Here is a 25462-nt window from a genome sequence, read left to right on the forward strand (position 1 = left end):
CTGACGACTTGCATCTGGGGACAGCGATTGGCTCAGGGAAGAGGCCGTCAGCCACCGGCGGGCCACGCATCGACGTCGCAAGCCCCCTTCATTCGTCGGCCGTTCAGGAGCAGGCCGCCTTAGCGCCGGGAACCCTGCAGACATTCAGCATGCACCTTCAACAATGCGATGTTGGAAGATCTAAACTGCGGAAGAATGTCAGCGGTTTTTCAGTCGAAGTCAAGGTAGACTTTGAGCACTTTCTAATCGGGATAAATAACCACGGAAACGCTCACAGTAACTGTTGAAGAACTCTTACATTCCTTTCTCCTATTCGATGGGTATTATTCCCGTGTGGAGAGATTGCCAGTTCCGTTGATTCGCTTGGTAACTAGTGGTATCATCGAGCCTTGGAAAAGTTCGTTCACTAGTGAGTTAACTTGTCAGTGGCTGAGGTGATAACTGGATGAACATCGAATGGCCATACAAAATGATCACATCGACCAGCAAGCCTCAGCCACACAAACTGCACAGGCTGCACAAGCCATTCTGGTCGGGCTGTCAATACGATAGCCGATAGTGTCTTTTCATGTGCACGACATGTAACTGTTCGTTTGACCATCCCTCAGCAGCGGTTCGGGCCTACAATGGCCCTTCAGTCCGTTTCGAGTGCTCATATATGGCAGTGTCCTTGCCTGCTGGCCAGGCCCTGCTTTCTTGTGCAGTCTCCGGTATGAATTCCAGAGACGTCCAACGGCCTTGATTGAATCCGAGCATACACATTCCTTGTCCGCTCTTGCGAGAAAATGTCTTGAGCGCCAATCGACTTATGTGTACTGGCCATGGTCTAATTGGACTCTTGGGGCAATAACGAGTTAATAGTGCGAAATAATGCCAAGTCGATAGCCATTGAGGCTCTGAGGAGCTAAACAGCCTGGGACATCTAGTAAGATGTTTGGTTTGCATCAACTAAGGTCCAGACACAAGTGGAGGCCTTAAAGGTTCGAGATTGGAACATATTCAATGAACAATAATGAATGAACCATGAAAACAAGGGAATGTTATACAAAAATAGAGTCCAAAATGCTTCGCTCCTATGCCTAAAATTACCAGTAATTCAAAACAGGTACCACTAACACCAATTGTGCACAAATGCTATCAGAGGCTTAAGGGGGAATAAGTCAATGAAAAATCACAAATAGGAAATGAGAATAATGAGATATCGGTTATAAACCAAAATTAACCAACTGTAGTCCCTGTTTAGCCATGATATCAAGCCAGTCAACGTCAAATGCATGGCCACGTCTCATATAGGCGTTTGTTTGATGCTGATATACTGTCTGCAATAACTGACGAGTAGTGGCAACATTACGGCCAACTCCCTCGTTTGCTTCGAAATTAGACAGTATATCGAGTGCTATCATCTTATGGGTAGGCGAAGTAGCGGCTACTCCAGCAATGAAGGTAGGGAATATGATAAATCGAAGATCGTACCTGCCCATGCTAGTGATCTCATTGGCAATGGAGAGGATAGCCGATATGCGTTGGTCAATGTCCAAGGCGGATATGGCACTGGTCTCCGCGGCTTGGTTGGGCCACATGCTGATATAGGAATATACCATGCAGCTATTGAAGAGTGTTGAGCACTAAATTGGAAGAGACATTAGTATGGTCTGTAGGTAGAAGCCCAGGTAGGCGAGAAGTGTGAGAAGATAGAATTACAACAAAACAAAACACAGACGGGACTGTTCACATGAATGGAAGAGATGGTGGGGAAAGTGGAACGTACGTGTTGAAATACCTCCTTTGAACGGGGAGGCAATTGATGCACTTGTTGCTGGAATAAAGATACTCGGGGTGTTGTCCATAGCTGGATGAAAGATTGCTGAATATCAAAAAGTCGCTTCTCTTTGGCAGCGCGGCCCAGCAAAGTACAGCCGATTGACCCGTCTGGAAAAGTCTGGGATACGGTATCTCGTCGGCAGTCAGCAGCAAGGATACCAAGTCTGATAGCAAGGATAAAAGTATCTCGATTTAGACGAAGCATCACTGGGAGAGTGTGCTCTTCTCCGGGGAAGATTATGCTTTTTCCATCTTCACCGATAGGGTATAGCTGTGACAGAGCGGCCGGTATCATATCGTGAGCTAGTAAGTTACGCACAAAGTCACCCGTGCCGGCTCCGGTGAACAATGCATATAGGTCGATCCAACAGATCCACCAAACGACAAAAGGAAATGGCTCTCTTTGCAGTATTGCACCTCTCATATAGCAAATTCGTATTAATCTCTGGATATGATGAGACCACAGATTTGAACCGCCTGGCTCTGCAGCAGCAATCTAAATATGAAATACATGTAAGTACATCGAAGTTGGCCAATGTGGAGAAAGATAGGGTGAGATATATGTACCTCATATATTAAGAGAAGAAAATGTGTCAAAAATACTCCATCTGACGATAGATCCTGATGACTTCTCATACTTGTTTGGAGAAACGGAAGTGTTTGTTGGTAGTGCTGCAGTGAATCTATACTCTTTGACGGATCCTGGCGAGATAAGCTCAAGGCAGAAACGGCCATCATTGCATGGAAAAGCTAATAAAAGAGCATTAGTTATCGGTGTTTGTACATAAGTTAAAAACTTTTTAGGAACTCACAGGTAGAAAGTTGGCTGCTTCCTTTTCAAAGATATCAGCCCCGGGCATGTTGATGTCACTAGCATGTGCATGGTTATGTCCGAGCCCCACTTGAACGAGATGCTTCCATACGACATTCCTGAAATGGCCCAGTAACTTTGCATCCTCCAAATTGCCGGTTGATCCAATGAATATCGGGTGTTTTGGTTTGTTTGCGTCCGTTAGGTGACTATCCTCATACTCTTCAGGCGATTTGGATCTGGAAGTTACAGTCAGGGGGGATGACCGCATTGATTTCCAGTAGCTTGTATTCAAAGCCATGGAGTCTTCAAACTTCGCCAATATCACGACGTTTGGGTCTGACGATTCTGTAGATGACCGAGGTCGAGACTTGGAAGTATTTCGTTTATGGGAAGCAGATTGGGAAGGCCTGACAGTCCTTTTTATTGGAGGGAGTTCGTCTTGGGAGTCTTCACTGTCGTCTGTGAGATTTGCGAAGCTATCCGGGTTCACCACGACATGATACGTTCCAGGACGATAACACTCCGCTTTCATTTCCCGCTCTATATCTGTAGTCAATGATGCAAAGGGAGGGAGAATGTCATCGCTAGTCGAGCTGGTAGTTGAGCCGGAGCTTCCTTCTGAAGGTGAGGAAGAAGATGCTTATCTGGAGTGTTAGCTGCGCAATATCAATTAGATAACAGAAGATCGAGCGTACAGTCCCAAACGGCATTTCCAGATATAGAAACATCTTGCATCCTTTCCATGACCTTCAACGTATCGTCTCGGAACGAAAGCCTTGGACTATAGTCACATTCATGGCCCAACCGAGTGCATTGCTATCAAATCGATTAGGACAAGTATACCAGCGAAAATAATTTTGCGAGGGTACTTACACCACATTTTGGATGGCCTTCGTCACATTTTACTAGATGGAACATTAGCAGTTGCGAGTGAGAATATAAGTTGACGCAGCTCCTCACCTTTTCGCGCCTGTGGATGAAATAAAAAACCAGAAAAGTGAGCATTTCTGAGGTTTATTTACATAACGAAAGGGGTCAATAGGGTGATAGTTACCCTACAAGTCCTGAATTTTCAGAAAATGATTAGACAAACTGGGTGAATTGCCATACGCAAATGCAACGGGGTTCAGATCCTGCTTACCAGCAGCCTGTTTTTGACCTTGGAGGTAAACGTACCCTTGTCGGCATTTTAAGCTTAGAGGGTTCCAGGTCCCATCCCCTGTCTAGACTTGACAACTTGGGCATGCCATATTTTGGAGCGATTGGTGGCAGTGACTGAGAATGTTTTGTTGAAGCCATACTAAACGTATTGTTTTCTCCTTCTATTGAAATGGACTCTCGGTTGGATTGACCGTAACTGCTGCCGGACTGTAAATGGATGTATTTAAATGGTGCAAAGGAGGCGTATGATTTTGAGCACTGTGAGTGAAAGTGGATTGGGCTTGTGCATGTAACGGTAATTTCCCTATATATAGCTGTCGCCCTGCCTGTGAGGTAGCCCCTTAACGGTTTAGTGGCACCGGTCGAATTGTTCAAAGACGGCAGTACCATGAAAAATCAGATACTGACCTGGTAAGTGCCATCGAGGGAATAAATTGCGTAAGAAGGCAAAAAAGGACAAAAAATGAGGATATGGATGTGGCGTTGCGACTCCTTCAAATATGTCAACTGTCAGAATGCAGAGTAGCATGAGTTTAGGACACTTCCGTGATAGCCATGATAATCACAAAAAAGTTCCACTAGCTGGTGTTGTAGCATAATTTGGATGTCCCCGGCGGCGTCCGTTGGTCTACGGAGGGAATGGTTGGACGTTTTGAGGTTGTAGTTTACAGGTTGACCTGTAGACCACGCGGACCATAATGACCTTAACCCACAAGCTAATCGCCAGCGAAACGCGCTTACGAGCTAAGCATCCGAATAAATATGCAAGGTAGCTTTGAACCTGGGGTATTTTGCTCTCTGTAGTCGCGAGAGCCTTGCATACGCTGTGCCAAGCGGCAATCTCAGGACATAACTGCAGCAGTAACTAACTGAACAGAAGCGAACAGAGCCGATAGCTTTCCGAAATTTAGCCTTTACCAAGGAGAAATGCTTCTTCGCTCTGATTCTTTCTTGAGGTTCCGTCAGTAGGACCCAGTGATGGTAAAAGAAATGTCCGCTGGTTTGAATGAAAAGAATACGAGCAGCCAAGTGTGCTGCACTTCGCAAGCTCGTCCTAAAATTCATGCAAGGGCACCCAGACTCGCTCGCTACCATCATCAGGGCCTGGTCATGATTGACTGGAGGAAGGGGGGCTTTGTTCATGCTGGACTGCTACTGGGAAGCCCTTGCGTCCGTATGCCCGTAGAAGACAACCGCGCTAGTTTCCCTCCGTCTTGGAGAGGTGACACTTCACCACAGCCCTGTTTCGCTGATGCTCTCTATGGCTCCATCATTATGCGGGTAGTCACAGCTCTTGGGCTGCAGAGCCAGGGTAATTTTGGGCGAGCAAGGAGCAAATCCGATCTTTTTGCTCTCAAGCTCTCGTACGCACGATCGTCACGGCCAGGCCATGGGCCAGCTCCTTCGGCGCACCAGACAGCTGGTAGAAGGTTCTACAAACCGTAGAGATGCGTCGGGTTCCGGCTGGATATCCCGATGGATTAACCCAGTCGTCTGATCTGTTGTTTCACTTGGTAGATGGTAACCAAATGGTGGAATCTCGGACACTGCAGAGCAGAGGAGGAAGATGTCGCTGTCGCGGTCGTTGTTGTCGTTGGAACAACCAGAAACGGACATTTTTACTCAGCGGCGTCCCGTGATCTGCAGGAGGTTCCAATCTTGATGGTGATAACGTCAAGCAACAGTGACAGGTCGAGTTTTACGATATGACTTCTATGAAACCCTCAGGGGAATATTCCGTGTATGAGAACGGGTCTAGGAACAAGTGCTGGTTGTGTATATTTTTTTTTTGGGTAGCAGACATGGCAACTCCGAGACACATGGCCATTCTGTAATACGGCGCTGTTTACTCCGGAGAACTCTTGCATGCAGCTCGTTAGGCAGCATTAACTACTCCTAAACAAGAGGAGAGCTGCACTACATTCGGCAGGAGGATAGTCTGCTGCCTTGGCCAGTTGATGAACAACTGTATCATGAATCAGTTATAAGTCATGCTGTGTTTTCGTGAGTTGATGATGCCCTGCCCCTAACACTCGATACACTGATACTAGTTACACCTGCTCAAGAATCTCGTGCCAGACAGCTTTAACTGATTCAGACCGCTCATTGGCCTTCCACTTCTCGATCGCACACTTCTGGGAGGTGTCGAGTGGCAAAGAACTCTTCTTCAAGATTTTGACGTACGCCAAAACTGCCTGGGCAAATTTGCTTCTCACACTCTCGATGGGTAGATCGATGTCCTGGAACAAAAACTCATGTTCTTTGAACAGAGTTGATGCAAGTTCCTTGTCTAGGAACATAGGTGTCGAACCACTATCCTCCTTCCTGCCACTGAGAAGGCGTTCATCGACGCGATTGAAAAGGTCCTTGACACAATCAAATAAAGTAGGGTATACGGATCTTCCGGAATGTGTAATTACCGGCTTGATTACGGATGACATACCAGCAAGATAATGACCGAGAACTATTGGATGAGGTTGACATGAGTTACTAGGTGTGATGCTTTATGCCTGGTGTATGGACTGGACGTACCTGACGATGAAATGTTGGGGTTTGCAACATTATACAGACACTCTATCCCTGCAATAAATGTTTTGTCTTCAATGCTACACCAGTAATAAGATTATTAGCAGGTATGAGTGTGACGGTCATACGCAGAAGGGACTTACTTTGGTACTCTGCTGTCTTTCGAATCGATATCCATCTTATCACCTTTTACTTCTTCGACCATCTCCTCAAAAACAGGGGATACTATAGCCAGGGTTTCTTTCGTCATATCAAGATCCTCTAAATTCCTAGCAAATTGCCCAAGCCCTTTTAGTCCATGAGGTCTGTAGTCAACATTCTTCCGTTTGGCCTCTCGGATGACAATGGTCTAAATTCCAGTCAATAAATGATCCTTCCGAGCATAGTCTGATGCATCTACTGACCTTCATGCGATCCTTGATGTCACTTTGCTCCTTCAAGAACTCCTTGGAAAGACTCGAAAACTTAACAAAGGCCTCCAGAACTTTGTCTTTCCCGTCCCAAGTTTTCCCTTCAAGTGCCTTCTCAAGGTGTGGCCAGAGAGATCTCGCCGTCGGAATATCCATATTCTTGTCAATGGAAAGGACTGCTTTGGCGACAGTAAGCGCAGATGCGTGCTTGATTGGCCATTGGGGGGAGTCCAACTTTGTTGAAACAAGGTCGAGTATTTCATCAAGGTACAACGAAATAACTCTAGAGCCGCTCACATTATCATTCCATGTCTTGGTAAAGAATTCCTTAACCTCATCTGTAGTATCGTGCATTCCGAGGAATATAAAGGGTAAGAAGGCCGCTGCAACTGCTTGAACTCTATCGTTCGCCAATTTGGACATGGAATTCATGATTTCACCAGCAACAATGCGGTGTGCTGTATCTTCCGATTCGAAATAGAGTGATTTTGCAAACTTGATGGTATCCAGGACATCTTCATTGCTAGCCAAGCGAGTAAGGTAACCGATAGTAGAACTGTAGGATGCGCTAACAGTCTCATTCCTGTCTAACACCAGTTTCCTCAAAATACGGATAAACCGAGCTGCGTAGGGCTTAAATAGTACTTGCTTAGAACTGAGAATTACTAAGACTCTGCTGCAGCCCACTTTCGACGGGAGGCCTATTGCAGAGCGTATCGAAGCCTCTAAAGCAGGAACCACTTCAGCCATACTCTCATCGTCAAGGGAATCGAGGAGATGAAGCTCGATACATTCCATCATGGGTGAGCTCCGGATAGCCGTTAACCTCATTTTGTCAATAGCCTGACCCGTTAATCCATATTTATCAGCATTCAGGTGGACATAATTAACGGCCTGGGGCTCTATTGATGTGAGCGATGTGAGAAGTCGCTCCAAAATAAGAGCTGCAAAAGGCCTAATCAATGGTCCTGGCGCTTTCTTGACGATCTTCGTGATGGTCATGATTGAATATTTCTGGACCCCTTCGACACTGGACTCAATACCTTCACGTCCAAGCAGGAATGGGATAATATGCTTTAGCATGAGTTTTGCTCGTTTTGACGAGGTGTCACCACTCTCCATGGCACGTAAAACAATCTCACTAAGGGTTTGACATAATGACATTGCCGCCTGCCGTACGGTTGACTTGATATCATCAAGAACTTTGAACGATTTTGTGAGGATTTCGCTCAAGAACTTATCATACTTTTCGATTTGGCAACCCTGAAGTAAGGAGGCAATACCGGCACAGGCAGCCTGCCTCACCCGCCATTGTTTCCCATCCACGACACTTCGTAGGAGATCTTCCATAATTGCGTCAAAGTTGGCGTCAATGACTGCATTTGGATCTTTAACGAGGGCATTCCATATATCATTCATTGACCTTTGTACATTGGGATTCGGATCAAATCTGTATCTATATAATTTTGGGTATAGCTTTGGGTTTTGAGAAAGATATCCGTTTTCACTGGAGTCGGACAGCACATTGCTGAGACCAAAACGGCCGAAGGCGGCACGACTCGACCATATAGCGCTATTAGAAGCTAGTGACATGAAGCGATAGACCAGGCTCGGATCGCCGACTTCAGATGCAAGGCCCACAATGTCTTTATAGGTGGTAATTGAACCGTCACCAGTGGGTAGGGCTCCCGGCTCAAACAATTCCGTTTCTTCAGATATCTTCCCACCCCCCATGTTAGAGCTGTCAGCGGTGAAAGATCGCACAAGATCACGAACTAAGTCATCTTTGAGGTTTTGGCTTCCCAGTTCGTACACCAGTGATAAGCCTCTTGAAGACGACTCTTGAACGGTTTCATCCTTATCAGAAAGCAGCCAGATAAACGTTTGCTGGCATTTCCAGAGGCGGGACTGGATTTCCTCATTTCGACCACAATATTGTATAAGGCAGAGAAGCCATATGACTGACGCTTTTCTCAATGACGGTTTGGATGCTTTACAATCCTCCATGACCTTTTCAAGGATCTTAGAGAGCACGTGGGAGGGAATGTTCGAAGAAGGCTTCTCGACATCTACATCTAGAGAGGATGTTAGGGAAGTCGATTGCCAGCCTTCTGCCACTATACTAAGGGCTTCGCCGATGGCGAACTGTACTTCTATCACTTTCACTTCGTGTAGAGAATAAAGCAAACTGAGCAGCTGGTCTACCTTGGTAGATCCGGTATCGTCTTTTGGGATAATTAGAGACAAGCGTCCAAGAGCAGTTATCGCTGGTTCACTGTGCTTTTTAGCATCGGTGGAGATAGATTCGATAATCGCCTCCCACTTATCACCCTGGATGTTATCTAGAGTAATGGCAGATGAAAGGCTGAGCTGTCCAATGACATCATAAGCTGCTTTCCTAAGTGCAGAATCTCGGGAGCCTTTCAATATATCGAGTGCTGTATCTAAGCACTTTTGTGATTTTTCATGCAGCTCTTGAAGCTGAGCGCCGCGAATTCGTAGCCGGGAGAGCATGTATGCTTGGCCTAGTAGGGCTCCACGAGTCTTGTATACTGCAGTACCGATAGCGGTCTGCCAACTAGTAGCATGGGGGGACAAAGCCTCCCATGCTTGACCCCTATGTGCCTGAGGATAGCTGGGGTGGCTTATCAAGATGCCGAAGGCTTGAGCAGCCGTTTCTTGTTGAGGAGATGCTCCCTTGAGTAAGGTGTCGATTAGGGCCTGACTGTGTTTCACTAGAGGTTGAAGGAATTTGTTGGAGGTGAGAGAGGCAATTTCAATGAAATGAGTGGCTGACCGGCCAGCGGATTGCCCAGAGTTTAAGAACAGCCCCTTTAGGCAAGCATTCAGGAGCAATGGAAGAACATCATCACATTCGGCAAGATATACCTTAATGGAAGCTCGAGCATCCTCGTCGTTCGAAAGAACATTGTCGAGACGCTGCTCCCAATTGTGCTCTATGTCCTGAATCGCATCGGTATTCACTAGAGCTTCACAAAGCAGTAAATTTCGAAGATATGTGATAGCAGTTTCGTAAACAATGGTGTACTTCTCAGAAGCGAAGATTGACCAAAGAGCTTGTCGGAGAACATCATTTTCTTCATTATCTTCCTCAAACAGATACTTCGCTAATTCCTTGAATCGCGGAAAGACATATCGTCTACCCTCAGTGACTGGAGCTGCTATGTTATCACATGGATTCAACATGCGATACCAGTAAGGATCGAGTCCTTTCCTCCCCTCTTCTGCAATTTCAAGTCCGCCATCTTGCCCGCCAGCAATGGCCAGTAGATCAATAGATCTGCCACAAATGTCATTGTATGGCATACAACGGTTGGAAAAACGGACAGCAGCAAACCGTGTGCTCCTCACAATGTTGAACCCGGTTTTTTCATCTCTAGATCCGGGTTCAATAGTGGCAAACCTAGTTAAAATAGGGCGAATCTGATCTATTGAGTTCTGATCCAAGTTTTTGGTTATAGAGTTAAGAACTCCACCAAGGGCCTCATCGATGCTGACAAAAATCTGAGGGCCAGAGGTGTCACAGCCTAGGGAAGTAAACATCCACTCTAGCAAGTCAATATCAATAGGGTTTTCGTTTTCTCTAGTTAGAGATGGATCGATCTTCGGGGCAAGCAGCCCTATAGACTCATAAGCGAGGCTCCTAGAGCTAAATTCGGCTGGTTTTAATGGCTGGTTGGTGGTTGGCCAGCCTTGACCCTCGACCATTTCCCTCAGGGCTTTGATTATGTTTGGCGCAACCAAATTTAAGTCTGAAGGTGCCCCCATCCTCGTCAACCAGGTGACAAAAGAAAATATTTGTTGTCGTAGTTTGGAGACTTCTAGCCCTCTGGCTCCACCAAAACTGTCGGAGGTAAGGGCATCATTAAGGATTCGAATGATATGCTGGGTTTTGGTAGTTGCCTGAACCGATTTACTCAGAAAGTGAAGAATTTTCATTTTCAATGCAGGGCGGGCAGGTAAAGCACCGCCAGCCTCTGTCGAGCCTAGATAAAGGGAGTATAGCAGATCAACTACATGATCAGACTCCAAATCTGGGCGAAATCGTTTCAGTATGTCATCTCCAATGTCCGAGACTCGTGCATTGGGATCCGCAGTTGCAATCAATGCAGGAATGAACCGGTCAGAGTCATCGAAAGCACCGCTGCTTAGAAATTTTAAAGCGGCCACTTTTGTTTCTAGGATATTTAAGCCCCCGGGAGCTGTTGGATCCCAAGTTAGACCATCTGAAGACTGACGACTTAAAAATCTTGTTTCTGCTATAGATAAGCCTGGGCAAGCCTCTATTGTGGGTGTCAGAAGAAGTAATTTTCCAAACCAGGATGAGAGATATGTGCTGTCTCCCGGGAGAAGCTTCATGCTTTTTCCTAAGTCTAAATCATCACTGCTTCCCTTAGGTGGTAGCTTTATAAGTGGTAGTAGCTTCAGTATCAAGTTAAACAGAATAGAAGCTTGAGCTTCAGAACCATTGAACTGGGATATTCCATGAAGCAAGGACGGTAAAAGAGTTAGACTTGTAGGGCCCATTCGATTAAGTCCATGTCGGATGTAGATCAGATCGAAGTGTCTGATAAGGGAATTATCGGTCTCCTTGAATTGCTTCAGTAAGGCCTCAACCGGAAGAGCGATGGACTGAGATTGAACCCTGGTATTTATGTGCTGGCATAGAGACACAACCTTGTTTCGGACAGAGGCATTCTCAGATGCAAGTTTCAGTAGTAATGGTGCAAGGTATGTATGAAGAAGAGATTGTAGTTTTGAATCTGAGTCTGCAAGAGCAACACGTAGTTCCAACTTGGATACAAGTGAAAGCTCCCTCTCTTCTGTGCTTTCAACCATTGTTATCGAAGGTTATCGAGTGGCTGACCGAAAATTTGGTACTGTAGGAGCAGGATTGCCTCTTTTTTATAGGTTCAGGACTTGATATCAGTTTCTAACAATATGTTGTTTTTTACCAGGCAGATGTCATTATATTTCATCTTCACCTTTTCCAAGGCAACCAGAAGCTGGCGTGTTCTTGTAAGTTTGACGTTGGGTCAAGGTTAATCGGATTAGTAACTAGAATATTCACGCGTTTGGCGTCTAATAAGCGCCCTTATCGATTGTGGTATTACATAAGCGATAATCAAACTCTGTTCCTGGCTTCTTCTTTTTTTTTTTTTTTTTTATCTGAGCGAGGAGGATAAGAAATTTGTCGAGCATGTTGATGAAGAGCCAGCGAGCTCGATACGTTCCTTATACCCTTGTTTCTCATATATTTTGATCTTATAATACTAGATAACATGTCCTTAATCTTCACTGGCTAGTTACTCCTGATATTCATATGTTAATACTTTGACAACGCCTTTTCTTGTCCATTTTAGAACCTCTTCCATCGTACACCAAGTTGCTACACCCTACGAACGAAAAGATGGCGCACTCTTCCAAAGAATCACTAATACAACCTACTATTATTTCAAGCCCGCAGCTAAAACCAAAATCTGACAATGATTTCCTTAAATCTCTCTCGCATCTGGTCGCTGGAGCGTAAGTGAAGACCACTCTTCAACCTGCAATCTTCTTTACTAACCGCATACTTCTTCCATCCAGTACCGGAGGCGCCATTACTGCAGTTCTCACATCGCCACTTGATGTCCTGAGAACTCGATTACAATCCGACTTTTACCGCCCAGTTCTCTCATCAACTGCCAGCCCCAAAACCATGCAACAGCCAGCCTTTCAAGTGTCTCGTCCTATGCTAGGCCACATTCGCGAAACCTTCCAGATACTATTTTCGATATACCATGTTGAGGGCTGGCGTGGGCTATTCCGAGGACTTGGGCCGAACTTAACTGGTGTTGTACCAGCCAGTGCCATTAAGTACTACACTTATGGGAACGTCAAACGCATAATAGGCGAATCGCAGATTTTCGGGCCGAATAGCGAGAATGCCATGGGCTGTCACATAATTTCAGCTGTCACTGCAGGCATAACCACCGGAACTCTCACGAGCCCGATTTGGGTGATCAAGACACGTCTTCAACTTGACAAGTCACAGTCAGCAAACAGTCCACAAGCTGCCCCGAGACGATACAAGAACAGCTTTGATTGCGCAAGACAGGTCTTGCGGCAAGAAGGCCCTAGAGGACTATATAGGGGACTCTCAGCAAGTTACTTGGGAAGCTTAGAAACAACATTCCATCTTGCACTCTATGAGCAGTTAAAAATGCTCATAGTGCGGATGAGGTCTAACCAGGATGAGCCTTGTGCTCGTACTACCGGGAACAAAACCCTTGGGGATCGATTGTCTGGCTTGTTAGGCATGGGTGGTGCCGCCGCACTTTCGAAATTCCTTTCTTCTATTATTGCATATCCACATGAGGTAAGTATCGATATAACCTTTGGTGAGACAAGACAGGAAGTCCAAGTTAACTAACAACCTTTTTTTAGGTGATCCGGACGAGACTACGACAGGCCCCCATGGCTAATGGCCATGTGAAATATACTGGAGTAGTCCAATGCTTCCGACTCCTCTGCAGGGAAGAGGGTTTCAGAGCACTATATGGCGGGTTGACGCCGCATCTACTTCGTTCTATCCCTTCTGCAGGCATCACACTTGGCGTATATGAGGCCGTCCTTGAAGGGTTCAAACTACTTTCCGAAGACTAAAACATGAGCGTTTTGTTTATGGTTAAGCCAGGCGTTTCCGATAATGGGGTTACTTTCGAACTGTATTATTATGAACATATATAATAGAATCAAGGCTATAGACGGGTAAGGTGTAAGATATAGAGACGGAGGCACACAATTACCCATCATTTATTGCCATTTCCATAGGTATCAATGATTCCAACCATCTAGATGTACAACAACCTATCCAGGGTTGTGCTTATATTATATATAGACGTACGAAACCCATATTTTCAACTCATCGCCCGTACTAAAAATAAACAAGTATTTTTTTAAGGCATTGGACCGTTCAGCTGTCTTGCTTCGGCTGCAGTAGCCCTCAGCACACGTCTGACATCATTCTCGACATCACCCATCGTCTCCGCATCTGCAACTTCATTTGAGAGGGTGCCAGTTCTCTTCTGGTTGCTAAACAAGCACTGCCAAACATCCGAGTCTCTAACTTTCTCCCCTTCGGCACCGGGCCCAGAGAACAGATTTCCTGGTGTTACGTCTTCTAATTCATGGGAATTTGCAGACTCAAGGGTATTCTCGTCCAGGTGCCGAAGGCTCATTAGAGGGTTATGGGAAGTACCGTTCGATTCTGCATGGCCATTTCCATCCAGATCCAGGTAGCTTTCGGATATAAAGCTGGAGGACATAGAATGTTCCCTTTTCTTCAGGTTCTCTTCGCGTCTACGTGCAATATGGGCTAGACGGCGAGCCACGGAGATTTGATAAATGGACTCCTCAACGGTGTTAGCAACCAGGTACATCCATACAGTTGTATCTTGATGCTGACCAATACGATGAACCCGAGCTATGGCTTGAAGTTCAATTGCAGTATTGATCAGTGGTTCGCAAAGAAAGACATGGGTCGCGTTAACAAGATTAAGGCCGGATGCATGGGCTTTTGCATGTAGGAGAAAGCACTCGGTCTGTTCAGTTGTTAGAGACAAGATCGTAAGTTAACAGGATAAAAAACAGGGCACGTACAGTATGATCCTCTTTGAACCGTTCGATACCAGACGGATCATCTATACTGGAATGACCAATTTTGAACCAATAGAAGACATGGCTTAGTGTGACTAGAAAGCTTTTGTTCTGCGAAAAGACGATTGATTTAGCTCCTGGGTCATGTTGCCGCAGCCATAGCAAGTGCCGACAGAGAGTATCGATCTTTGTTCCATAAGATCTGGGAAGATCAATGTTCTGGATTTCTTCCAGCACTTTTGAGCTTATATCAGAATATATAGGGTTCTTTTGTGGGTTTCCTGGTTCGGAATTGGGTGCATTCTCTTCCTGAGCAACAATCTCTTGCGGCTTGTAGGTAATCTCGTGGAAGTCTCTCATCTTTAAACGGCTCTTGCAGACGGGGCAGCTTTGGCTTTGACGCCACCAATGCCGTATACAATCCTTACAGAATTTGTGACCACAAATCGTCAACACACCTATATACATTTGTGTTAGAAATCGTTTAGTTTGAGAATTTGACTTGAGTCAAGGGATAAGGAGTTAGCAGACGAACCAATATCGAATGTAGAATCACAGATGATGCAGACTCTTGTGTTTTCATCTGTACCAGATTCATCACGGAGATGGAGAAGGTATCGGTGCTTTGCTTTCAAGGACGAGAGCTTGGAGTCAATTTCCTTTTCAGCCTCTAGCTTAGTGACAAAGTCTTCTTCATTCAAAGGTTTCCCCTTTCGGTCTTCATCATATGGTGCGACTGTATCTGAAATCTGTTGGAGCTGACGATAATATTCAAGCCTCTTGTTCATAACACTTCTGAAAAGCTCCATTTGCTTTTCTAAGGGAGGAATGGCCTTTGATTGAACTGAAAACAACTTGCTCACTTCACGCAATATGTCCTTGACGATCAATTGCTCTGCGCGGGCCCTAGAACTCCCTTGTATTTCTTGCCGTTCCAAAGACACAACTAAGTTGCGAAGTTCATTCACAAGTCCTCTCAATGAAAGCTGTCCACGAGGCAGTTTTAGCTCCTCACACTTATTTATAAGAGAAATGTATAGTTCTGGAGCGGGGCCTTCACCCATTTTTGCCCTTTCCATGGCAACGCCGACTTCGTGCGTGATCAAGTTATTCACCTGGCCAGTAATTGCGGCAAAATGTCTTGCAAACATAACTCGAAGGCCTTCCATGTAAACGTACATTTCGTCCTGGTGTTTCGTCGATGATTCATATTCGTCACCTTTCAGTTCCGAGCCTTCTTCTTCGTCGACCAGCGCTTGTAAAAGCAGCTGTGCCATGTGGTCCAGCCACTTGTTGAATGTATCGGTATGAGGTTTCATAGCATCGCAGAAATCTTCAACTTGATCCAGTAAACGTCGACTTTCTATGCCGACAGAGTGTAAGGCTATAGACATTGTAGGAACATGGAATACTCCGTCCTTTTGCACCTTGGCTTTGAGACGGTTGATTTGTCCATTGACCATTTGAATCGTATCTGCAAGCATTTCTCTTCTGATCAGTTTCGCAACTTCGTACCCGTTTTCTTCCTGCTTTTCTAATTCGCGGAAACTATCAGAGTCAGGCTCGGTAATCTCAGGGTCCGTTTTAATCTGGTAATAAGCGTTGGCCATGAAGAATTCACACATATGTTCAATTTCTAGAGCGGTTCGAAGCCGATGACGAAGCACTCCCAGCCTGTTAAGCAGTTCATTCTCGGATTCATCGTCGCCGCTATCTTCATCTTCTTCATTGTCATCGCCATTGACTTCGTTTTTCGTTACACTCTCCTTTGCAACTTCGGCCCGCCTTTTGAGCTCTTCATCGAGTTGATCTCGACATCCCTTGACAATTAAGCCTGATCTCCTCGCTGCGTCTTTCCAAATCTCCAAGGACTCCCTTGGTCTCAGGGCATTTTCCATTATCTGGCCCCTTCGGATCTGGGATATGAGAAGTGTACGCTCCTCTGTCCGTATCTTGGTTTCATTTTGGTCAATCATAACCGCCAGCACGTCAGCAACAGATCGAAGCGGTCCATTACTTCCAAGGGTTCTTGCGGTGGCAGTGTCAACTTTAGGCTGAAGACAGGCTTGCCTGAGTCTTGATAGCCACGACCTCATCTTAGCGATAACGGCCCGTGTCTGGGGCTGTATTAACTGCGCATCCCATTCGAATGACTTGGGAGTGCCAGATCTGTCCAAGTCACACTCTTCGCACATTTGTTGGAAGAGCTGGTCGTAATGCTGTTCTTCCACGGCAGTGAATGGAATGGTGATAACGACTCTCTTTTGTTTGGGCAGCCGAAGCTCACGGGAGACAATTTCTTTGTTATGTCTGAGGGCAATCTTTCGAATCATCGATTTAAAGACGGGAGGGTATGTGCAAACTCTTTTCCAGATGCTTGCTGAGAGGCAGAAAGGTTCATAATGTAAAAACGACAATAGACCATATATATCTTCGATATCCTTTCGCAATGGGGTACCAGTCATAGCCCATGCATTACATCGTGGAATAATCCTAGCAACCCTCGCAGGTTTGCTAGACTGAGATTCAACCATTTGAGCTTCATCAATACATACACGCCACCAGGATATTTGCATCAAGGGAGATTTCCTTTTAGGAGCTTGTTTAGCGTGACGGGAGGGCCGGTCAGGAGGGTCCTCTGCATAATATATTTCTGTGTTTAGAACTTTATAAGTCATAAGGACTATGTCATAGGAGGCCAGATCGTGTGTCAGTTCCCTGTCATCTACCTTGCTCTTTTTAAGCCCCGTATAATGTTTGACTCTAAGACCTGGGGCATGAATAGCGATCTCTTGTTGCCACTGCTTCAAAATCGAAGGTGGTGTTATTATCAATGTTGCTCTGGATTCAAGCAACCCTGCTGGAGTGGGGGGATATGATCCATTGATTATGTCGGGTCGCTGGTGGGCGCATATCAGAGAAAGCATTTCCACAGTCTTTCCCAGTCCCATTTCCTCGGCAAGAATGCCTCCCCTCAAGCGTCTTTCTGCATGGTTCCACGAGGATAGATTCCTGATGACTACTCTGAAGAGTAGGCTAACATAGCAAGGTCGGCCATCTGCATCTAGCACCCGGCTAAAAGATAGTGGAATTTCTTCAGAAACTTCCCGTGGACGTAAAGTTCCATCAGGTAAAATGTCCATGCCTTCTCTTGTCAGTAACCAGCTGACAGTTCGTTTCTGGAATGGAAACAAGGAACACCTTATCAGGTCCAATCCTTCGATCTGCGGTACATGTTGTTGTGTTGGCGGGACATGGACATTGTCATAAAAATCACTTAGGCCTAGCTGTGGCGGTTCTACATGGGGGTATAATTTTGGGAGTGGGTGCGGGGGGTAGCTTGAGTCTTCGGGCAAATCAAGCTGTGTTTTGTAGTACTGCCACAGTGCCTTCAACGCAAAGTCGGGTATTGTATATCTTATTTCAGCAGAATTTATCCAGAGTATTCTTGTCTCGAGGACGTAGAATCGAGTCTGAGCGTCCGGGCCTCTTTTCAGGTGTGTTTGCGAATAAACAGCAGGAAGCTTTCCATGGGCGCAGTATATAGAAGTCGAGTTTGAAATTGATGTCCGTAGAGCGTCTACAAGACAATTTTCCAGTCGAGAGTCAAGACCCTCAACTTCTTCCAGAAGTACTTCGTGTGTGCTTGTCCACAAGGCCAGGTTCACACCGGGTCTAGTATGGTGCGGGTTTCTAACCAGTGCAACTACGGGTACATCTAGTTCGTGCTTATCATTCAAGGAAGGGTTGAGTGGTGGTTTATCGAATTCCTAAAAGTCACCACGGAATTATTAGCTAACTAGGCGATCTAAGAAAGGGCTTGCCTGCGAGACGAGCAGAGAGGTCCGGCCTACGAGTAACATCTCGATTTTACCAATGGCAATATACTGGGGCAAGATATCCGCGGCATATTGTAGATCAATACAAGGCCGGTTTCTATCAATTCTTCTTCGTTTTTCAGGAGGTTCTGAGCTCGCTTTGTGTCTCTCATGGCCGGAGCTGGTGACCCATGCAAGCGCGTCCGGGACGCGGCCTAGTTAGTTACGTAGTTAGTTAATAACAGAGCCAAGGGCGAGACAGGGTAAATCTGAAGTCGCATAAGTAGGTAATTACCTGGGACTCTGACGCTGTATTGCTCGAATGCCATCCCCAGCGGTCGTTCCGTCAAGCTTGCTCCCTCTGAGGATGAAGAGGAAGAAGAAAAGAACCGTAACTTTAGGCAGAAGCGCGGAGTGGACTAACTAATTTAACTTCACGTCCTTATCGATAAGATCTCGTTTCTCTCCACTTTGTTAAGGAGTCAAACTTGTTAGTTAAAAACACAGAAGAGAATCAACGTCCGTCCCCTTTTCCCCTTCGTCATGCTCCTAATACTCCTCCTCCTCCTCCTTCTCCTTCTTGATCTCCCTCTCCAGGCGGCGTCTTTCAGCCCTCCTGGCCCTCATTTTGGCCACCTGATGGGGCCGGTGGCGGCGCGGGCGCGCTGGTGCAGCAGGGGCAGGGCAATTGGCGAGTGCTGTAGCTGCTGTTCTGGCCGCAGCTATCGATTTCGTGGCTGCCTCCATTGTTTCTATTGCAGCTTTTGCTGCTTCTGTTGCTCCTCCGGTCTCTGACACGGCTAGCCACTCGTTTGCGGCTGCATTCCATTCTTCTGCCGCCGCTTTCCATGCTGCTGCCGCCGCTTCCACCTTTGCGGCGGCTGGTGTGAGCGCTGCTGGTGCTGCCTGTGGTGCTGCCTGTGGTGCTGGCTCTGTTGGTGTTTGGGTAGACATCGTTGGTTATCGAAATGTAGTTATTAAGTTGGATATGCTATCATGCGTCAACAGCTATGTAGTAGGATAGACGAGGGAACTAAAAGGATGCATTATACTTACATTGTGGATGTCTCTTGCGGTCTGAAGAAGGAAGAAAAAGAGAAGAAAAAGAGAAGAAGAAAGAGGAAAGGAAAGGGAGGAAGAAGAGACGAATCTCTATATAGACATAGTCACGGTAGCAACACACGCGAGCAACACACGCGAGCAACACACGCGAGCAACACACAACTACGACGGGGCTTAACTAGGTACTTCGAGCCATTTGTGCTATCCCCCGGCGAGAACGCGAAGAGGAGTCCCATTTAGGTATGCAGGGAAGCAAGGCATCCCTCGTTCTGACGAGGGGCTGGCCTGTGGTTACGGGCAATGTCTGTAGGATATATTCTGACAAGCGGGCTACGGAGAGACTCTTTGGACTTGGCTCGCTGTTTTCTACGCCATGGTTGGATAGAAAATAGATGGAAGGAAGAAGAAGAAGTTGTTTATTCGTGTTCTTGTGTCCTCGGGCGATGGGGCAGGCCCTCGTTCTGCTTCTTCTCCTCCTTCTCCTTCTGCTGCTGCTTCTGCTTTCTTCTACGAGCTTCTCTCCGCCTCTCCTTCTTCTCTTGCTCTTTGTTGGGGCGGGGGCGCGGCTGGGCTGGCTGGGCTGGGCAGCCCTGGTGGGTAGCCCACCAGGGGGGCGGGGCGGGGGCTGCTGCTGGTGGTGGTGGTGGTGGTGGTGCTGCTGCTGTTGCAGCTGCTGCTGCCGCCTCTGCGGCCTCCAGCGCCGTTTTTGCTGTTGCTGCTGCTGCTGCTGCCTCTGCTGGTGCTGCTGTTGTTGCTGCTGTTGCTGCTGTTGCTGTTGCTGATGCCGCCGTCTGCCAGGCGGTGGCTGCTGCTGCCACCGCCGCGGCCACCGTAGGCCAGTGTGGTTGCTGTTGTTGCTGCTGTTGCTGCATTCTTTATTCTGGCACTGATCTATGGTGTTTATTCCGTTAGATATAGGATCACACGTCTAAGGGCTATGAAATAGGATAGACGAGGTAGGTGATAAGGGCGCATGAAACTCACGTTGGAAATAATTCTGTGGCCTGAGGAAGAAGGAGAAAGAGAAAGGGAGTAAGAGACGAAAGACGAACCTTTATACAGAAAAAGGCACGACAGCAACACAGGTGAGCAACACACGAGCTGGTGAGCAACACACAACCAATGCTGGGCCTAACTACAGGTCTAAATCAAGTCAGGAGGACACAACGCCTCAATAGCATGAACATCATAGAGGAGTATAATGGTATTTGATAATAGACAGGTCTCTTATGGTAGAGGATACAAGAACAACACTTTGCATTAATAGAAGGTAAGCATGCCACTATAGTATGGGTATAAACTAACATAGGCCATCCTCGGGGTCCTCACAATCGCAATTGTCTAGAATTCCAGGGTTCCGTGTCTGGCGAGTAACCATTGCTTCATCTTCTCCGCTGTGTCTGCAGCATGTTCCTCGGTATCATGTATAATCTCGTTATCTGGATAATGAAGATCCAATCTTAGGAAGGCATACTCTTTTTCAATAGCAGTCGTATCTTGCCATTTAGCTAGGAGCTTTTGTAATGTTTCTATCTCCCTAGGGGTAAAATTTTGTGAGGTGGCTTCTCTCCTCTCATAGATATCAAATAAATCACTTGGCATTACCCCGCCATATTCAGAACGAATAGACTGCTGAACCTTTTCAGCTATTCCAAGGATATCAGTGCGGTGAGGGTATCGACGTTTCACTTCGAATTCAAAGTCTTCTATCTTAAACTCCATGTGGTCGCATGAGTGAAGAGGAAAGGGATATTCATGGAGGCCCGACAACGCACGCTCAGCTTGCGAGAGAAAAAGGCAGCCGTAGAGGGATTGGATGCCGTTATAAACCGCCTCCATAGCAGTAATATCTATTGAGCCCACGGAGCGGGACAGGGTATTGGATGGAGTGATATAACACTGTCAGCGGATGGAGCAAGCTGCTGCTTTTGTAGGATCTAACGAAGATGCCACCTATTATTATTGCCCAACCGGGTGGCTAATGGCGCGCGTAGTTGACTAGCACTGACCTTGGGAGAGAGAAGCGCTCTTGAGTTGTCAAGTTCGTTACACACATGAGCGTGCGCGTGCATCCGCTGTCTGCTTTTGCGCTACGGGGCCGGTAAGACACACAGTCCTGATGATACCATGGATGGATGTATGGTCGTCGCGATGGTCTGCTGCCTCTGCTGCCTCTGCTGCCCTTGCTGCCCTTGTATGGTATGACGTTGGTGGCAAGAGGCTCTAAGACAGGAGATTATATTAGGTAAGCAAGTAAACTTACTGAATTCTGTGACTAGTCCAGATAAGGTTAGATCCATCCCCCCAAAGAGCCTCACGTCGACCTCAACCGAGCAGATCTCGAGAGAACCGCAGGCAACCAAACAACCAAAGAACTACTCTGAACAACCAACTGCCCTGAACAGCTACTCTGAACAATTACCCTGAATCCAGCGCTGCCTGCTCTATCTCGCCAAGGAGAGTTAGTTTGGGATAGTCCTTCAAGGCTATGGCAAGGAGAAAAGGGCTGGCTCCTGGTGAATCATTCATCGTGGGGCCAGCATGAGACGAGAATAGTAACTAATGGCTAGAGCCCCTCTGGCCCTGGCTCTGGCTCCTGTACATAGGTAGCCCGCTGCTGCTGGACGGCAGCGCCATAATAACAATACCAACAATGTGATAGATATCCTGATACCTGCACCGCGATCCGTGATCCGTGATGCGGATATAGTGTATATGGATTGCTGTTAGCCATAGGAATACCCCTAGCTATATATCCCAGGCTGAATGATAGACACAGCTCTATGAACACCGCCAGGAAGGCCGTCGCCCTCGCCTGCCCGCGGACGGGGCAGGCAACGTGACCAGGACGCGCTTGCCGTGCGCGGGCCCTCGCGTCCTCCTCCTCGTCCTCGTCCTCCTCTCTTCCTCTTCCTCTTCTTCTTTTTCTTCTTCTTCTTCTTCCTCTTCTTCCTCTTCCTCTTCTCTCCTTGCGTTCCTCAGCCTTTGCGTTTCTACTGTTTAGTTCGATTGCCCCGGCAAGCCCATCCTAAATAAAGCGCAATACTTGATACGCCTCCCTCGATAACCTCCTTTCCGTTTTGATCACCGTTTCGAGATGGATCCAGGAGCCAACGAGTTCGTTTCAACCCCCTCTCCCTTAGATCACTATTTCCTCCTTCTAATATCCTTTTACTTTCCAGAGTCGATCGTCAGTTGTTAGAGAAGTGGCTGGCCTCCGATGTCGTCTCCAATTACTGCAAGTCGGCAGTTAACGGTGAAGACAACGCAAAGAGAAAGAAGCAAAAATGTCAAACATATTTTGCTGAGATTTTCTTTGCTCCGATGGGTGGCTCTGCTCCTACTAGAGAGCCGAGAGCCTGTGATGGCCGGGTAAGTTGGTTTTCTAAGAATAGGCTATGGATAACCTGCATAGCGGTCCTCGTTTTGTCCAGAGTAGGGTCTTCCGCGTTCAGGAAGACAACTCTGGTTTTATACCGAGAAAAAAGTGGCTGGTTGATTACCTACCTTATTCTAGAGGCTTTAGGATGGGTGGGATTAGCGTGCCAGCTCAGAATGCTGTTATTCCCCCGGTGCAGCAGCAGCCGCTTGTTGTGTCTGGCATACGTGTTCTCCATTATCGCTGCAATTTCGGAGTGCGCTGCATTGATACATGTAGCAACCTTTGACACCGATAGAACATATCACCAGGCTTCACTGGTGTTTAAGTGCCTCAGCGAAGAGGGTGTCCACGTGCTTAACTTGTGCCTACTCGCCATGCGAAAGACGCCAGATGCTGCAAGTCCGGAATTTTCGCTTAGACAGTGGTGCCAGGTTCCCAGTGATTACAGAGCATGGGCTCTGGATGCACTACATGACCATCAGATCAACTTCCTTAACGGCAAAGTTCCAAAAGCCCAGCCTTCCGGTGAAGCTTCAGGAGCCCAGCCTTCTGGTGAAGTTTCAGGAGCCCAGCCTTCGGGTGAAGCTCCAGAGACCCAGCCTTCGAGTGAAGCCCCTCGTCCCGCCGCGCGGGCTGATGAAGAGCCACAGGCCCCACCAAAAGTCCTTCGCAGCTCCCGGGGAAGAGTCCTCTCGCCAATCCAGCCACGGTCAGCCCTCCGCAGCCAGCCAGCCAGTCAGGTGCCATCGAGAACCAATACCCCCGCAAGAATGGCCTAATTTTTGTATCCAAGGGTATACACCGCTATCGACCTTAATACAACTACGAGATGACAGAAAGGGTTGAACAAGGAGAGATCATCTTCTTTTCTGGCAAGTTCCTTTAGATTAGCCGTCACATGTCACTGTTCTGGAAAGCCCCCTTAGGGCCGGCCGCTCAGTGTTTTTTTTTTTTTTTTTTTTTTTTTTTTTTTTTTTTTTTTTTTTTTTTTTTTTCTATTTTAGGTCAGCTGGCGACTCGTGGCGATCGTCTGGTAGCGCAGTAAGGACCACTTTTGGGTGGTTCAAACTGCGTGTGGGTTCGAATCCCACTGCTGACAATTGCCATAAATCCATGTTTAGATGTGCAACTGTTTAAAACTGTAACGACACTAACTAATTTTATAATTCGGGTACTGACCTAGCAAGCAGGTATTATTGTTCCTCATTCCTACCTAACAATTTGCCATGTGCATCCTCCAAGATAGGTGCAAGAAGGTCGCCGTTAAAATTGGCCAAGGAAATGCCATCAGATCACTAATGGATATAATCTACTTAGATTATCTAAATGCTAGTGCTGTCATACAAACACTTAACACCATGGCTAAATGTTATACAGTTATCTTCTGACCACACAAATGCCCCGGATTGCCATCATAATGCCTCCTCCCTTTTATATGCAGTGGGTATCATAATCCTATATACGTACAAAATCTCCTGTTCATGACAGCGGTGTCTGTCTATAAGTATGCGGGTTATAAGTGGCAGCGGGCATTCTGGTTCCATCACCCACGCGTCCCCGGTACGTAGCTCCTACATCCACCATCTGATCGGTAGCCAGTTGTGCTTCTTGGCTCAGCCGGGGCTGCGTCGAGGGATAGGACCCAGACTCCAGGCTCGAGGATGTTTGAGCCATGGCCCGAGAACGTTCGCCTTGTGGAATATGATCTTTGCTTTTCACTGCAGGGAACAAGTCAACAACAAACGAGAGCACGTATAGCGCGAAAATGAAAGCAACAACCCATTCAATAATCGCAGCGGTGTCTCTCGTTCGTCTTCTCTTTCCAAGGACTTTATATGCAATTGCCAGTGCTAGCTCAACCAAAATGAAAAACACCTTGACCAGGAAGCTCATGAAGATGATTTTGTGCTCCTTGTATTCAACTCCAAGGCGGAGGTACTCCAGGCATATGAATAGAGCACTGAGCAGGTACCCTCCTCTAACGTTGGTCAACACAATATACGTTAGTAACGTGCGGATGTTAGCAATTGGCGTAATGAGGATGGTCCAAACTTACATGAACATTATCAGGAATCCACCGTGAAGGCGGGAATGTTTTAGGGTGTCAAAATGGGCCAGAAGAATAAGTCCAGCTGCCCCGACCATGGAGAATAATATCGCTAGCAAAGAAAGAGTCTTATCATATACTCCTCTGTTCGGCACAAGGCGATATTTATGCCGTAGCCAGCGTTCCGAGATGAATGCCAGCACAAAGAATACAGACGACACGGCACACCCCGCTACAAACAGCGGCTTGAGGCCTTGTGCAGCTACGTCCGATATATATCTATGAAATCAAAGTCAGTACAATGCAACGAATTGCCGCTATTTTTCGGGTACCATACGCTATAGACTGGCCTGGTTCCATTGAAGGATATGCGGGGGATCCATCAATCTTCCACCGCACCAGGAGCACTATCAGTGTCGCTATCCGGGCTTATCAGCAGGTTTCTTCTTGTGTTTTTGGGGTCAGGCTTGCCATACCTAGCCATACGCAGGCTGCCACCAGGGGAAAAAGCCAGTAGGAAATATACCACATGGTGTCGAATCAGCTAGTTTGTTAGCCAGGCAAACTAAGGTGAGTTTCGAGATTCCGGCGTTTCCTGGGTGGGCGGTTATAGGTAACAAATGACAGCAATTGAGGATATATATAAACCAGAAAACAGGAATAACAGTTGAGCGAATGTCACAGCTCCTACTCCGCGTCGACTGCAGAGTCTGGCTGTCTATTATGTGTATAGAGCAATGTGTCCACGAAGCGTGCCAG

The 25462-nt window shown here is 46.9% G+C and overlaps 10 protein-coding genes across 10 annotated transcripts; 2 read left to right on the forward strand and 8 right to left on the reverse strand.

The window, feature by feature from the left end:
- Positions 1-1205: 1205 nt before the first annotated feature.
- ARB_01000 (uncharacterized protein) lies at positions 1206-3167 on the reverse strand (the record flags this gene model as incomplete). Its single annotated transcript, XM_003012703.1, has 4 exons — positions 1206-1625; positions 1769-2317; positions 2389-2571; positions 2634-3167. The coding sequence occupies 4 exons, from the start codon at positions 3165-3167 to the stop codon at positions 1206-1208; spliced, it is 1686 nt and encodes a 561-aa protein (XP_003012749.1).
- Positions 3168-5847: 2680 nt separating this feature from the next.
- Positions 5848-11592, reverse strand: ARB_01001 (proteasome component (Ecm29), putative; the record flags this gene model as incomplete). The annotated part of the gene is made up of 4 exons (XM_003012704.1): positions 5848-6260; positions 6329-6402; positions 6466-6671; positions 6727-11592. 4 exons carry the CDS (start codon positions 11590-11592, stop codon positions 5848-5850), a joined length of 5559 nt encoding a protein of 1852 aa, XP_003012750.1.
- A 571-nt stretch (positions 11593-12163) lies between these two features.
- Positions 12164-13401, forward strand: ARB_01002 (uncharacterized protein; the record flags this gene model as incomplete). Its single annotated transcript, XM_003012705.1, has 3 exons — positions 12164-12279; positions 12343-13114; positions 13183-13401. 3 exons carry the CDS (start codon positions 12164-12166, stop codon positions 13399-13401), a joined length of 1107 nt encoding a protein of 368 aa, XP_003012751.1.
- A 293-nt stretch (positions 13402-13694) lies between these two features.
- ARB_01003 (uncharacterized protein) lies at positions 13695-14754 on the reverse strand (the record flags this gene model as incomplete). The annotated part of the gene is made up of 2 exons (XM_003012706.1): positions 13695-14339; positions 14398-14754. The coding sequence occupies 2 exons, from the start codon at positions 14752-14754 to the stop codon at positions 13695-13697; spliced, it is 1002 nt and encodes a 333-aa protein (XP_003012752.1).
- A 113-nt stretch (positions 14755-14867) lies between these two features.
- ARB_01004 (SNF2 family helicase/ATPase, putative) lies at positions 14868-18385 on the reverse strand (the record flags this gene model as incomplete). The annotated part of the gene is made up of 2 exons (XM_003012707.1): positions 14868-18164; positions 18320-18385. The coding sequence occupies 2 exons, from the start codon at positions 18383-18385 to the stop codon at positions 14868-14870; spliced, it is 3363 nt and encodes a 1120-aa protein (XP_003012753.1).
- A 376-nt stretch (positions 18386-18761) lies between these two features.
- ARB_01005 (uncharacterized protein) lies at positions 18762-19166 on the reverse strand (the record flags this gene model as incomplete). The annotated part of the gene is made up of 1 exon (XM_003012708.1): positions 18762-19166. One exon carries the CDS (start codon positions 19164-19166, stop codon positions 18762-18764), a length of 405 nt encoding a protein of 134 aa, XP_003012754.1.
- A 524-nt stretch (positions 19167-19690) lies between these two features.
- On the reverse strand, positions 19691-20146 carry ARB_01006 (uncharacterized protein; the record flags this gene model as incomplete). The annotated part of the gene is made up of 1 exon (XM_003012709.1): positions 19691-20146. The coding sequence occupies one exon, from the start codon at positions 20144-20146 to the stop codon at positions 19691-19693; it is 456 nt and encodes a 151-aa protein (XP_003012755.1).
- Positions 20147-20615: 469 nt separating this feature from the next.
- On the reverse strand, positions 20616-20996 carry ARB_01007 (uncharacterized protein; the record flags this gene model as incomplete). The annotated part of the gene is made up of 1 exon (XM_003012710.1): positions 20616-20996. The coding sequence occupies one exon, from the start codon at positions 20994-20996 to the stop codon at positions 20616-20618; it is 381 nt and encodes a 126-aa protein (XP_003012756.1).
- A 1375-nt stretch (positions 20997-22371) lies between these two features.
- ARB_01008 (uncharacterized protein) lies at positions 22372-23435 on the forward strand (the record flags this gene model as incomplete). Its single annotated transcript, XM_003012711.1, has 3 exons — positions 22372-22391; positions 22457-22646; positions 22824-23435. 3 exons carry the CDS (start codon positions 22372-22374, stop codon positions 23433-23435), a joined length of 822 nt encoding a protein of 273 aa, XP_003012757.1.
- A 652-nt stretch (positions 23436-24087) lies between these two features.
- ARB_01009 (uncharacterized protein) lies at positions 24088-24801 on the reverse strand (the record flags this gene model as incomplete). The annotated part of the gene is made up of 3 exons (XM_003012712.1): positions 24088-24111; positions 24232-24634; positions 24713-24801. 3 exons carry the CDS (start codon positions 24799-24801, stop codon positions 24088-24090), a joined length of 516 nt encoding a protein of 171 aa, XP_003012758.1.
- Positions 24802-25462: the final 661 nt, after the last annotated feature.

This window comes from Trichophyton benhamiae (genome assembly GCF_000151125.1).
Source record: "Trichophyton benhamiae CBS 112371 chromosome Unknown contig02295.1, whole genome shotgun sequence".
In the NCBI taxonomy this organism is placed as follows: Eukaryota; Fungi; Ascomycota; class Eurotiomycetes; order Onygenales; family Arthrodermataceae; genus Trichophyton; species Trichophyton benhamiae.